The sequence below is a fragment of the Arachis stenosperma genome, chromosome 6 (assembly GCF_014773155.1).
Source record: "Arachis stenosperma cultivar V10309 chromosome 6, arast.V10309.gnm1.PFL2, whole genome shotgun sequence".
Taxonomy (NCBI): Eukaryota; Viridiplantae; Streptophyta; class Magnoliopsida; order Fabales; family Fabaceae; genus Arachis; species Arachis stenosperma.
This window is the reverse complement of record NC_080382.1, coordinates 138,011,363-138,025,349: the sequence shown is the minus strand read 5'-3', so window position 1 is coordinate 138,025,349 and position 13,987 is coordinate 138,011,363. Positions and strand designations below refer to the sequence as shown.

The following is a 13,987-nucleotide window of genomic DNA, read 5'->3' as shown; positions in this document are numbered from 1 at the left end:
TTTTAAATATTATTTTAAATATTTTAAAATAAAAATAAAATAATTAAAATATTAAAAACTAAAATAAAATTCACCAAAAATATTAAAAACCAAAACAGAATTTAAAGGTTTGTGTCTAACCTTATCAACAAAGCCGTATTTTATTTTCACGATTGATTTTGGGGTGAAAACTCAGGACTTCACGTGAAGTTATACTGAGTTTTCACCTTGGTTTGGGGGGAGCTAAAGCCACGCACAACAACAAAGGGCAAAAGCGTCATTTCCTTTCAGTGTACGAGTCTACGAGGACCTTCATTGCTGCCTTCATCATTTTATCTTTCCCTTTTTCAAATAACAAAAAAGAAAAAAAGAAAAAGAAAAAAAGAAAAAGAAAAAAAAAAGTATAAAGTTCAACAATTGCACTTGGCAAAGAAGAACATCAACAACGGAACACAGAGAGAGAAAGAGACTCCTCAAAGCTTCACAGAGATCGCAACGAACAACACAACACTCCGTACGAGCTTTCCCTATTCTCTGTCATCACTCATCAGTTCTTCAGTTCAAGAAGGTCACTTTACTTTTTCTTTTTGACATGCTTTTTATTTTCCCTTTTTTTTAATTTTATTTTAATGTACTTGATCACCTCTGTTTCAGAATTTGTTTCTTTTTTTTCGTCTTATTAATTTTTTTGGGTGTTAATTAGTTTATATGATCGGTCCTGTTCAATTTATGTGTACCTACCGTCCCCATATTTGTTCGGTAGGGATACCTTTTTAATTTTGGATTGGTCAACTTGGTCACCATTTTTAATACAACAAATGAAAATTGGATTTTTTTTTTTTGGTTGTTAGAGTCGATTGTTATTATGTGATTGGTCGATATTTTATTTGAATTAACGATTTTCGTGATATGGTAAACTGTGTGTATTAGTGTCAATTTTATTTTGGTGTGCTGAGCTTTATGCTATTTAGGTGTAGGCATGTGTTGCTGAAATTTCAGATTTAGTTTATGGTTGATTTGGAGTTTGAAACTTTGAATCATGGACCCTCTAAATGGCTCTGTTCTATGTCTTGTTTGTTGTGTGTGTGTGTGTGCAAGCCTGTTTATTCGTTAATCAACATTTATCTGGTCACATATTGATTAAATTCGCGCTGAATAACTGAAGAACTTGAAGCCTCGCATATCTGTCACTTCAGAATAGAAGTTTTTTTTCTTGTTGACAATTTACATTTCACATTATGCGTTTTGAAAGTTTTGAAAGCCTTACTTCCGTGGAGTGATTTTGTCAAAATGCGGTGTTGTTGATATGGTTCTAGGTGTTTCTTGCAGTTATTTGTGTTCTTGTTTCAGATGTCTCTAACCTATAGCTTATTTCTTGAATGCCAGGCTTGTTCTAGAACTGATACCAGGGACACAATTTGCTTGATATAGCACCAAGTTTTCATCAACGTTGGTGTTGAGAATCTTGAGAGTAAGGAGCAATCCATGTGCTAGAACATACAGAATTTTTGTATAAAGCAGACTGTTCATGGTTTCGGTCATTTTCATAGCATAGTCCAATCTTGGTGAAACAGCATGGAGGATATTGAGTTGTTAGATATCAGTTGGGAGGACGTTGTCTGTCCCATATGCTTAGATTTCCCTCATAATAGTGTGCTCCTTCAGTGTTCATCTTATGAAAAAGGATGTCGTCCTTTTCTATGTGACACGAACCATCTGCACTCTAATTGTTTGGATCGTTTCAAAAGTGCTTGTGGTATGTCATCATCTCCAGCACTTGATGAAACTTCTGTAGAAAGTAATGTTCCAGTGGTGCCGGATGCTGCCATAGAAAATAATGAGCAAGTGGCACCAGATGGTCGATGCAAGCTGAGTTGTCCATTGTGTAGGGGTGAGGTTTCTGGGTGGATTGTTGTTGACAAGGCTCGTTCGCATCTTGATGAGAAGAAACGTTGCTGTGATGAGGTGAAATGTAAATTCATGGGAAGTTACTTGGAGTTACAGCAACATGCTCAACTTGAACATCCTCATGCCCGTCCGTCAAAAATAGATCCCGCTCAACAGCTTGATTGGGAGAATTTCCAACAGTCCTCTGAGATTATAGATGTTTTGAGCACTATTCATTCAGAAACCCCGAGGGGCGTGGTTTTGGGAGATTATGTGATTGAATACGGGGATGATGATTCTAGAGATGAGTTTGAGGACTTCCCTGGAGATGATGGCAATTGGTGGACCTCTTGTATATTGTATCAAGTCTTTGACAACTTCAGAAGTTCAAGAAATAGAAGGAGGGCAAGAGTAGGTGATACCAGAAGGAGTAATCGCCGTTTAAGTTATGATACTTCAAATTCAGATGAAGGTTCTGTTGTATCCTTGGAGTACAATGACTATGGGCTAGATGAGATTGATGATGATTTTGTTAGTACAAGGGGCCCCTCAAGGGGTAACCGTGGTTACGGCAGGTAATAAACTTGTCTTCCTTTATATCGACTGTTGCTTTTTGCTATATTGTAGTGTAAATGTACTTTATCTTTATGTGACATGTCTTAACTTTCTGATTTCTTGAGGTATGATCATTTCATTACAGTACTCTATGCACAAACGTTATATTATGGTGTGATGAAAGGATGCACGACTAGAACTGAAATATTCCTTTTTGAACATTCTAAACTTGTTCCCTTGTTTTTACTGTTCAAGGCCACCATCATATATTTATTATTATAAACTTGGAATCGTTCTTTTTTTAAAAGAATATAGTACCTTCTGATGATAATAATATAACTCACATTTTAAGTGGATATTGTATCATTTGCAATTTGCATTACTGGCAAAGATAATATTTTATTTCATGTATTGATGTCTTGATGTTTTGTCGTGTCGATGAAAGTAAATGTGATCTCATTGGTGAGGATCATTTCATGTGCAAATTGCGCGTGCAGATTTTCACCAATGATTTTTCACATTAACACGATACGGTCAATTCTGAAAATGTATGCCTTACTTGGTCTTGTACGGTCATCTCAAGAGGATCCTTTAATTTATCTAACTCATTTTTTAGCAACCTGATTTGTCGCGGTTTTCTTCAAGTTACTATTGTATACTCAACTGTGTGTTGTTGTACTTTGAGATACGATATGCTCTGTTTACTTTATTCTTTTTTTTTTCTTTTTTTATTTCCGACTATTGTTTTTAACGTTTTGAGGTTTCATATATCTGATTGCCTGGCACCGGCACCATTTTCCATCGATTCAATATAAGATAAATAATATATAATTGTGTCCTTTGCCAGATCGCATAGGCGCCGATCACGCTTCTTTGATAATTAGGTATGTGCTTGTTTCCGCATAATGTTTCGTCTTCCATTTTGTCATTTTGCAAAATTCCTGATGAACTTTCTGCTAACTGTAGACTTCCTTCTGGCTTGAAAGAACGCAATAATGGTGATAAGGAGCCTTTTTGATCCATTCCCTTTAAAGTTAGTTATGAAATTAAGGGAAATGGAAGTAGTGGCAGGGGGCATGGTGAGCAATAACAATTATTATGTGTTAAAACCATGCAAAGATTACTTTTTAGATCATCTTTTTGCACTTTGCACTGAGATGTGCTAAGTTGGGAAACTTCTATGAATTTGACAGTTCCATTTTGTCACATATTCAAAAAGTTTCTTTTATGCTTTTAGCTTTGAAGTCACATTTGTTTGCTGAATCTAAGTGGAACACAGTTTGCTAGCTAGTGATTAGGCTACAATTCTGCCTCTTAACTATAATTTTTTATTTTACTTTACCTCTTATTTGTATATATTCTCAATTGATTGTGGATGGACTTGTGGTATGTTAGAATGACCCCCTCTATGGGAGGCATGTTATGTTTTATGTCAATGTCAATGAATAGAAATATGAAAAATGATCATTAATGTGTCTGAAAAACAATCTTATCCCAAAATATTATATACATTAATTAAGTTTAGATAGTGTAAATTACAATTGATGTAAGTTTGAGCTAAATATTGTATTAAGAGAATCTTTAAACCTATTATTAGGAGTATATACCTCTTATTTTCTTTCAAAAAATAATTAGGAGATTACGTCATTACTCCACTTAGTAATACATGTTTCCACTGAGTAATATATGTTTTAGACATTATTGCGTGCGGAGAAATGTTTCCCTCCTCCGAGAGCAAGCCTTAGCTTCTGCAGATACCACTAAATATTATTCACGTCAATGCCTTGTGGGTCCCTCGATTTTTTTTAAGCTATTTTTTAAAAATAATTTGTAAATGAAATTAACTATGATTAGTAACTCAATTAAATGGATGCGCACAAATATCGACACTGCTAGTGCTGGCCATAGGTAGGATTTAAACCTTAAACTATAATTCTATCTTATTTGCAAGTTGAAAATATCTCAATTCTAATTCTATCCGCATTTTAAAGTTTTACATTCGATTCTATTCAATATGACCTCAATAAATTAAAATTTTTAATCAAACATAATATTTAATTATTCATGTTCATATCCTGATCCAAAAATATAAAGTCAGAAATAATAAAGATAAAGACTTACTCAAAAAAGATGGCTTCTTTTCTACTCACTCGACCTCTTGAGCTCGGGCACGACACGGATAGTCCGACCTTATTTATTTAAATAAGTAACTATTTCTCTTAAATATCTTCTACTATCCATATCTTATGTAAAAGATAGACCTCAACAAAGGATAGTTCTCTACTCTACTATAAATATACAGACACTTCTTGAGTATATTCAAGTCCCAATCTACAAAAAACCTACTTATAATACTCCCCACCTCCTCACGAAAAACTCAGATGGCAACACTTCGACTGGACACAAGTCGGATGCTTGTACCACTCCCCACCTCACGCTGCATCAAAAAAAATCTGGACCTCACGTTCAGGCCCAAATCACGTAACAGATAAACTTTGAAACAATTATTTCTTATGATATTTTTTGGTTAATAAATAAAAATATTTTTAATATATATTTTGTTATTTTTTGTATTCTTTATTTATTATATATTTTTTATTAATATTTTATTATTCTAATTAGTAAAAATGTTATAAAACTTTGACTTTTAAAAATATTAAAAACATTCAGAGGAACTTTTAAAATTTTTAAAATCTTTCATAATGAGATATTTTAAATTTTTTGAGAATTGTTTTGTACTTTATTCTTGGAAACTGAGTTGAGGATAACTCAGTTAATATCAATGTGTGCAAGTTAATATTTCACGTCTGCAGTCAGCTGTAACTACTAATATAGGAGAGCTATATTGTCTAACAAAAATAAATGATGACGACTGTTTTGTGTATTTTAAAATTTGAGAGACCAAAGTATCCAATTTAAAAAACTTAGGTACTGATTTAGTAATTACTCAAAGCCTGCTCACGTGAATTGTTTCCCTATAAAAAACATGCATTCCGAGAGGGAGGCCATGTGCCTTCCCAGCTAGGATGTCTTCAACTCCATTTGCTTCCCCGCAACTCAATTTGGAAAAAATACAAGTTACTTGCGTGTGTTACGTTACAGAAACTTATATAACATCTTCCTTTCAGCATATCTTCATGGGGCGACCTTGGCTGCATAGAAGCTCAAGCCTGCTGAACCACTTTAACAAGTTCGCCTGAACCTGCAACTGGCTCGTGTTTAATCGTGGCTGCACACTAGCTTTTGAAATCACTCACCCATTAACTGGCGTGCCAAACCAGCATGCAAAGCATGGCCACCCTGCAACAAGATTATGAGTCAATTGCATTAAAAATCATGCTGAATGGGGGGCATAATCCGATCTGGGAATCAAATTTTGGAGCATGCAACTTCTTTTGCATCGAGATAAAGTGGCACTTCTAAATTTCAAGAGGAAGGGTGCAGTTCTAGCGACACAGTATTAAGCAAAGTGACAGAGATCCAACGAAAGGAAGGACATAGAACCAAAGGCTCATATGGCCATACCTTGTAAGCTACAATGTGTGCCACTGGAAGTCCTTGATTCCCAAACTGAGCAAAAAGTGAAAGATCACCAATAAGATCTAAGACCTTGTGGCGGCATGGTTCATCATTAAAACGCAGAGGTGGGTTCAACCAACCTTTACTGGTACTACAGAAGAAAACCACAGTTATACAGTAATACAGAAGCAAATACATGATGAGTGCATAACTTTGTAAAAGATCACCAGATACCAAACGAATCTATGTAGGTGGGCATCAGGGAGGGACTTACGTCAAACAACATTCAGGGGCTAATGCGAATGTGTGATATCACTTTATTTCTAAACTTATTTGATGCTGAATATCTTTCAAAGACTAGATTTATGTCATGCAAATCTCTCAAGGAATAAATTGCATATTACTTTAAATTGTGTCCATACTCATAGTATTTGAATTCATTGTATAGGCTATCGATATCTTGCAATTGTAATCATATCCTATATTTATGGTAATTGAAATATATGCATTAGTTAAATGACCCCTACTTGTTTAAGCGTCTATTATGCTGTTCTAAACAGATGAAAATCTTGAAGAGTCCATCCCATTTTACATCATAACTTTCCATCTCTAACCTCCCTTACCACAAGTCAAGTATATTTACATCATCTTTCAAAGACAGGGTTGGTACAATAAGATGATTACCTAGACTGGTCAGTTACACAAATAGCAAATTATTCGTTGAGACTTGAGAGTGAGTTTTTTTATTAAAAAGAACGCTAAACACCAACTCTCTTATAGTGAGAATCCTTTTTACACTGCAGAATAGGACAAAAAATTTTAGCTGTGAGTACGTGCCAAAGTATGTGTTTATTTTATCCAACGTATGTGCAAAAGTGTTGCTACTAAGATTTTTACCATGGTTTATTCCCAGAGCTATTAAATAGGTTCAGTAGCTATCATATATTTGATCATCATTAACAGTAATAATGTATATTAGTAGCAGGTTTTACCAGCATACAATGGCATTTTCCAGAGAACCCCCCTTGATAAGTCCAACATTGCGCATTTGCTCGATCTGAAAGATATTTTAAAGCATGGTTAAAAGTGTGAACCGCATCATGTCGAACACATGGAAATAAATATATAGAACAAAAAAAAAAATTCAGGGGTTTAATTGTTGCTATGGATAATTTGAAAAGTTAGGCATGCAAGACACAGATGAATGTTTGTGTAACTTTGTCTACCTGGTAAGTTAGCATGAGGGAGATGATAGATTGTTATTTCTGTTTGAAGGAGAATTAAATAGGCCAAGGGGTGAGAACTGTGGGGGAGCACCTTAGAAAATTGGAAAAACAAGATAAGACTAGGAGACAACTGAGTCTCTTGAATACTCAGCAAGATTGTTCATCCTTTTTTTTTTCCTTATCAATTATTATCAACACACTCAAAGGAGGAGATCACAACTCCACTGGTAGAGATCATTCCTATCACTAATATTCATATTTTGCTACCTTTCTTCACACTATTTTGATCACTAGTAGAGATCAAATCTTAGCGCTATTATTCATATTCTGCTACCTTCCTTCACACTATTAGATCTTAGTTCTCACACAATTACACCTAAAAAAATATTACTGCAAAAACTGATGCAATTCCATAAAACATATGGGTCTCGTATATATGTAATTTGTGCCTATAAAACCAGGTAACCACTAACCTATTCCCCATGTGCCCGCAGGTTTCATTGCAAAAAACAATATAGTAAATCACAATAGTAACTTGTTTGCAGCAAAAGACAAAAATAACATCATACCCTTCCTAAACACTAAACTCTTAGTGCACGTGATATTACCCACACCTAAGCATAGACAAAATGATACTCGGATGAATTATTTCCACAAGAAAAGAGTTTGCTACATTTCCAACAAGGTAAAGTTGACTACATGAATCAAGCAAAGTCATACCATTAAAATCTAAATCTCTTGTGGTTTTATTATAGTTTTTCTAGGTCTCTGTATTCCCTGTATTCCCCTCACACTACTTTTCATTTAATTTATATATCTGGCTAAATTTAACAATGTCATGATGGCTGTGATGGGTACTCATTGTAGATCTTAATCAAATGCATCAAGTACAAATCTGGATGAAGTGTAATTGAACCCATGTAGTAGATAAGGCATAATTCTTGTATATTTAGTGATAAAATATAAGTGACAAGTCACAAATGACATATTAACTCTAAAATGATTCTCCACTAAATGACATATTGCAACACAAAGGCAATAACTAGATCAGAAATAGAAAATCGTACTAACCTCCTCATAAATACAGAAGGTTCTTGCCAAAGCGATCTGTCTGGTATAAAACAAATTGTCCACAGATGGTGTAGAAAACCACTGGGAGCCTATAGCTGGTGCCTACAAGAAGGAAGTGTACTTGCTTATTACTCAATGCTAAGCATCTATGAATAGATAAAATCTGCAGTTGTGAGTTGTGACCTTACATTCAACATCAATTGAATTTAAAATATCAGCATACTAGTAATAGTATTCTAGTACTCTTTGGGAACAAAAGAATATTCTCAATCCAATGTATCAATCATTCTTTACCTGTGGAAAGCTGATGCCATAACTTATCTTAACCACGTTTGAAGGAAATGCAGAAACAAAAGAATCATCCCTCCAAACATACACCGGTTCATTCACATGTGCTGCCATTTTCTCACAATGTTTGCCATCCCGGGTTGTTGCCACCTTTAAACCAACTTCATCCACTGCTTCAACCCATTCTCTTGCTGATCCATCAAATATAGGAATCTGCTAAAAAAAGAAAATCAATAATACAATTACAATCAGAATAGACTAGAGATATTTTTCTGCACCAAACGGAGATGATGTTTTTCTAATCTCTAGGTGAATATGGAGAGACTATGTCATTTGAGCTATAGCTCATTGGCTTTTAAATTATATTGTTGAAATATATAAAAGTTTTACAATTCATGAAACAATTGAATACACATTTCAAAAATGTTACCTCAACATCACGCTCTTCAGCATCCAAATTTTCAATCTCAATTCTGCAATTATCAACTCCAGCAGCCTCCAATGCAGAAAGTAAGTGCTCTACGGTTCGAACACGGAAACCATTTTTACAGAGAGTGGTACAGAGAGGCGACACCTGAACAAAATCAATAGATGCCGGAATCAAATTGCTCCGATAATCAAAGTACCTTCCTTCGCCGGCGAACCCAGGGCACAATCGCACTGTCGAACCCTTTCCTGAATGCAAAGCCTTGCCCCTCCGCTCTACGCAATTCGCTAGGGTTTGCTGAAGCCTGCCGGTCTGCGATTCATGGACGTTTTCACTTCAATTGAATAGAAACAAAAAAGGAGAACAACGATTTTCTCAAGTTGGTTTCTGGGAAATTTTAAGCAAGTGATTTTCATCAGAATAATATAAAGCTTTCTGAAAAAAAAAATTACGAACAGGTTTCCATGAGACCAATTTGGACGATCTGAAGGAGTTGAAAGCAGTCATTGTCACTTGTCAACGCTACGTTAATGTGAGTAGGCCCGCTACTAGGGCCGGAATTTGGATTTTGAATAAAACAACTTATCTTAAATTCTACTTTATTGTTGATAAACTTTAAAACGTTTTAAGTTGCCCATATAAAAATAGAGTAGGAAAAATTATTAGAGTAAGAAAAATTGAGATTTTATAAAAAATTAAAATATAAATTAAGTACATAAAATATAAAATTATAATAAAATTTAAATAATTAAATTATTAAATTTAGTATAAATTTTAAAATTTATCTATTTTATATTTTAAGAGTTAAATTTATAAATTAAAATTTTTTTATTAAAAATATAAAATATTTAAATTTTAAATGTATTTATTTATATGTATTAAATAAAAGTATTTAAATTTTTTTTAATAATAAAAGTTAAATGAAAATTCTAATTAATACGTAATTATTTTCGCAGTTAACTCTTAATTATTTTTATAATAGAAAATAGAACATTGGGTGAGAGGTAGAGCTTCTCACTTCTTTAGGTCTCTCTCTCCTCCGCCAGTGCCACACTGCACTACCATCCGGCCACTCACCGCCGCCCCCTCCTCTCTGCTTCTCCGTCGGTATGCCATTATTTTTTTTCAAAAGAAACAAGTTGCTGACTTCATAGGTTGTTTGTGTTATAAATTTTGAGATTATCTTGCTTTCCATATTGATTCTAGATTTTTGTAGATTATTGCTTATTATATTTGTGATTTTTTTAAAAATTATTTGTTATTGATAATTGAAAACAACACTTTTAGGAGTAGGAGCAGCTCGTTTTACATAAAACCTAAGATGGCGACACCGCCACCGATGGGGCCTCCGGGAAATCCAGTGTTTGACGGAGGACCGCCACCGCCGCCGCCAACTCCAGGGACCGACATGACTGGAATATGCTTCAGAGACCAGCTTTGGCTTAACACCTACCCATTGGATCGGAACCTGGTGTTTGATTACTTTGCTTTGTCCCCCTTTTATGATTGGGGCTGCAACAATGAGCAGCTTCGAATGCGTTCCGTCCACCCCCTCGACATCTCACAACTATCGTAAGACGCCAACCATCTCAAACTCCTTTTTGTGTATGCCATTGTTGCGTTGTATCTGCATTTTGGGTTAGTTTGGTGTTGACTGATTTGTCAAAATATGTGGAAATTGTGGAATTGATTGGTCGATAAATTAGGAGGTTTGGGAAGATGAAATTTCTAGAGCTGGAAATTTGTAGTATTTGGAGTTTGATTTCTGTTAAGAAGTGTGCAAAGGAGAAAGCTTTCGGTTGAAAATTTCTGTAGGTTATTGAGGAAACCAAGTTGTTGGGAAATCTGAATTTTGTTTAGGCTTAGCGGTGCTACTGCAAATTAGTAAATTGCATCAAATGATTTAAGGTGTGAAGCAGATGTCTAAACCAGGTTTTATTCTTCAGGAAGATGACAGGGATAGAGTATATGCTCAGTGAAGTTTTGGAACCCCACCTTTTTGTAATTCGCAAACAAAAGAGAGATAGCCCTGAGAAAGTTACTCCGATGCTGGCATACTACATCTTGGATGGTTCAATTTACCAGGCACCACAACTATGCAATGTTTTTGCTGCTCGAATTGTAAGTTCTTGCTGGATTTACATTTTCGTTTTTGGCTGTTTTGGGGTAATTTTCTAACTTCAAAACAATTGATTTGCACTGAATAGCTTGCATGATATGAGATGGGGACTTTAGATTGTGAAAATCAGAAAAAGTTTCAGTTGTGAAATTTTGCTCATTGTTTCCCCATATGAAATCTGGATTAGGTTCATATTGTTCAAAGTCTTGATGAATATCATTTTAAATTCCAGCTGACACTATAGAAAAAAATAATTTACTAGTCGTTGGTGCATAAAAATTAAAAGCTTTCCCCTATACAGTTTCTGTAATCTATTATCTTTTCTTTTACATTGGGAGAGAAGGTGTTATTCAAAACTGGTTTTGTGATTGATCTTGCAGGGAAGGGCACTCTATTATATACAGAAAGCCTTTACTACAGCTGCCTCAAAGCTGGAGAAGATAGGACATGGTAAGAGAGATCGTTGTTTTTTGTTTCTTAAAGACGAAACTTTTTTCTTTTCTGGTGAAGAATGATTTTGTAGCTACAAAAACTATACAAAAAAACCTGGAACACAAAGAGATCCACTTCTCAATAGCAGAAAAGAAAACTGGAAAATCTATCAATAAAGCAAACTTTCCAACTGCTCGACAAATTTGAGAGGGAAAATACAAGTGATCATGATGGAGGCTGGATATCTAATTTTTTACCACAAACTTGTTTGTCCATAAAATTTTTAACTGAACATGCAACTATGCTACAACCAAATACACCAAATCTTGTAAAGATGAGATATTTTAAACCAGAGTATCTTGACAACAGGGTTTATAAGTGTATTGTAACTAAAACTATACTGCTATAGTAATTAGTCGACTCTAATTATGGGCATAGTTCGTTATTAAACTATGTCATGATCTTGTTGAAGCTTATGACCATAGAACAGTACACTGCTGACTTTCACTCACATTAACTTAATTTTGATTTTTCTTGCTTGATCAGTTGATTCTGAAAATGAGACTCTGGTAACGGAATCAAAGGTTGCTAAGGAGACAATTGACTTGAAGGAAGTTAGGCGCGTGGATCAAATTCTTGCATCCCTGCAGCGCAAGGTAAGTTTAAAAAATATGACTTCCCTATATGTTTAACTTGTTTTGTGAAGGAGAGGAAAATAGGATTAAGGGGAAACGGAAGATTGAATTTTAAAATCCTTGTCTAGAATATCCATTATATTACTCCCCCGATCCAAAATAACCACCACTTCAAAATTTGGTACATGTTTAAACTAATGTATATGGATACAGTGGAAGTAGTTTTGAGAAAATATAAAATGTTTATATCCTGGTTAATGGTTATGCTATCAACAAAATCTGTTGTCTTTTGCCTTTGTGTGTCTACTTTATTGACTGTCACAAAAACTGCTTAAAACATATGGGTCACTAAATATGCTGTTATTCACATTCTTCTTTATTTAGAAGTCTTGCAATTCATGCATCAACGTTGTTACCTTTTGTGGTAAATATACAAGCTTTACTCTAGAAGTTCAGACTTCAGAATATGTTGATAAAATGTGAAGAACTACTACAGTTTTACCACATTCTTCCCAGATTTTTTTTGTTTCTCTCATATGTGATTGTCAGTGTTAAATGGGTATTAACTTCCTGCTGCAGCTACCGCCTGCCCCACCACCACCACCATTTCCAGAAGGATATGCTCCTGCTGCAGCAGGAGAAACTGATAAAGGCCCCGAAGCTCAAGAAGGAGCAGAGTTGCAGGTTCCTCCTGGCGATCCCATTGTTGATCAAGGACCTGCAAAAAGAATGAAATTGATGTAAATGACACACAAATCGCAATATGGAAAAGCTGATCATTCCCTACATTGGCCCTTTCTGGAACATGGTGAACTGTGTTTTATACTTTTATTATTCCTTCATTCCTTGGTCTAAATTATTGGGCCTTCATGAAATTTAGTAATGTAGTAACCATCAACTAGGCTCATTGTAAGATAGAATAATATCATTCATTTTTTGAATTATTGACAATGCATTAATAGGTAGTTTTAGTGCATGTCCTTCAGAATTTGGACATTCAGTCTATTGGTTAAATGAGATAACAAACTAACAATGCACTACCATCAGTTGATAAATTAAAAAAAGGATAAATGACATTGAACCTTTTCATTGCCTGATCTGTCAGTTCTACTTTAATTAGTGTTGTGTTTATAGGAGAGATTGGCGTTGTATTTCACAAAATATACGATTAGTTGGTGTCATATTTTTACAAAATGCAGGGTATTCTGTGTAAATACTATTTAAATTATAGTTAATTTATAATTTTACACATTGATGAGAGATATATCGTCTGTAATCTCGTCTAAATTATGATAATCAGTGTAATTTAGCCTACCTATGTTTTTGGTTGAAGGGTTAAATATCCGATAAGCTAACTTCCACATGTGAAGACTTAAGTATAACATTGTTGAGTATGACTCTGATCATCTGATGCCAATATTGCAATGATCAATGACCTAATAAATATCCAAAATAGCTCCTGAAATTTGCATCATAAATTTGAATTGATCCATTACGGACTCTCACATTTTGAACTGAAATGGCACATTAAGTTATCATGGTGTATGAATGAAAACTACGTCGTTTGGTGGCAACAGAAATGACTTAAATGGCACCACGAAGAGAGTAACAACGATGATCTCACTGTTCGAAGAGATGTAATTTGACTTGTAAATGTAATAAAAGTTAACGCGAATTACGGGTCAAAATTTGAAGATCTAATTAGGTCAAATAAAATTTTAGGAATCAATTTGACATATGATGCAAATTTAAGGAAGCAATGTAGATATTTATTCATCAATGAGCGAAGAAATTTAGAGAAGCATTTGGCTTCAACTAGAAATACATATCTGGATACAAGACTGATTGC

The 13,987-nt window shown here is 34.5% G+C and overlaps 3 protein-coding genes across 5 annotated transcripts; 2 read left to right on the top strand and 1 right to left on the bottom strand.

Annotated features, from left to right (window-relative positions):
- The first annotated feature begins 326 nt into the window (after positions 1 to 326).
- On the top strand, positions 327 to 3,797 carry LOC130936309 (uncharacterized). The gene is made up of 4 exons (XM_057866359.1): positions 327 to 547; positions 1,366 to 2,441; positions 3,269 to 3,305; positions 3,388 to 3,797. The coding sequence occupies exons 2-3, from the start codon at positions 1,555 to 1,557 to the stop codon at positions 3,303 to 3,305; spliced, it is 924 nt and encodes a 307-aa protein (XP_057722342.1). The 5' UTR covers positions 327 to 547; positions 1,366 to 1,554; the 3' UTR covers positions 3,388 to 3,797.
- Positions 3,798 to 5,213: 1,416 nt separating this feature from the next.
- On the bottom strand, positions 5,214 to 9,495 carry LOC130932789 (probable UDP-3-O-acyl-N-acetylglucosamine deacetylase 1, mitochondrial). Of its 3 annotated transcripts, none has more exons than XM_057862203.1 (7): positions 9,409 to 9,495; positions 8,956 to 9,264; positions 8,532 to 8,741; positions 8,238 to 8,339; positions 6,933 to 6,997; positions 5,947 to 6,091; positions 5,214 to 5,721 (listed from the first exon to the last, which is right to left on the bottom strand). In XM_057862203.1, exons 1-7 carry the CDS (start codon positions 9,457 to 9,459, stop codon positions 5,671 to 5,673), a joined length of 933 nt encoding a protein of 310 aa, XP_057718186.1. In that variant the 5' UTR covers positions 9,460 to 9,495; the 3' UTR covers positions 5,214 to 5,670. The 3 variants fall into 3 exon arrangements, with proteins under 3 accessions (XP_057718186.1, XP_057718188.1, XP_057718187.1); XM_057862205.1 differs by having other exon boundaries at positions 5,947 to 6,085; XM_057862204.1 differs by having other exon boundaries at positions 8,532 to 8,738.
- Positions 9,496 to 9,961: 466 nt separating this feature from the next.
- Positions 9,962 to 13,082, top strand: LOC130935734 (mediator of RNA polymerase II transcription subunit 6). Its single transcript, XM_057865614.1, has 6 exons — positions 9,962 to 10,059; positions 10,240 to 10,524; positions 10,899 to 11,073; positions 11,452 to 11,521; positions 12,050 to 12,159; positions 12,718 to 13,082. The coding sequence occupies exons 2-6, from the start codon at positions 10,274 to 10,276 to the stop codon at positions 12,880 to 12,882; spliced, it is 771 nt and encodes a 256-aa protein (XP_057721597.1). The 5' UTR covers positions 9,962 to 10,059; positions 10,240 to 10,273; the 3' UTR covers positions 12,883 to 13,082.
- The last annotated feature ends 905 nt before the right edge of the window (positions 13,083 to 13,987 follow it).

Bases quoted from the DNA above. Each gene is read 5' to 3' on its own strand.
- LOC130932789 (XM_057862203.1), bottom strand. From the start codon at position 9,459: ATGACTGCTTTCAACTCCTTCAGATCGTCCAAATTGGTCTCATGGAAA. The intron at 8,340-8,531 runs GTAAAGAATGAT...TCCTTCTTGTAG, and splicing joins ATGGCATCAGCTTTCCACAG to GCACCAGCTATAGGCTCCCA. The intron at 6,998-8,237 runs GTTAGTACGATT...AATATCTTTCAG, and splicing joins CCTTCTGTATTTATGAGGAG to ATCGAGCAAATGCGCAATGT.
- LOC130935734 (XM_057865614.1), top strand. From the start codon at position 10,274: ATGGCGACACCGCCACCGATGGGGCCTCCGGGAAATCCAGTGTTTGAC. The intron at 10,525-10,898 runs GTAAGACGCCAA...TTTATTCTTCAG, and splicing joins CTCGACATCTCACAACTATC to GAAGATGACAGGGATAGAGT. The intron at 12,160-12,717 runs GTAAGTTTAAAA...TTCCTGCTGCAG, and splicing joins TTGCATCCCTGCAGCGCAAG to CTACCGCCTGCCCCACCACC.
- LOC130936309 (XM_057866359.1), top strand. From the start codon at position 1,555: ATGGAGGATATTGAGTTGTTAGATATCAGTTGGGAGGACGTTGTCTGT. The intron at 2,442-3,268 runs GTAATAAACTTG...GTCCTTTGCCAG, and splicing joins GGTAACCGTGGTTACGGCAG to ATCGCATAGGCGCCGATCAC.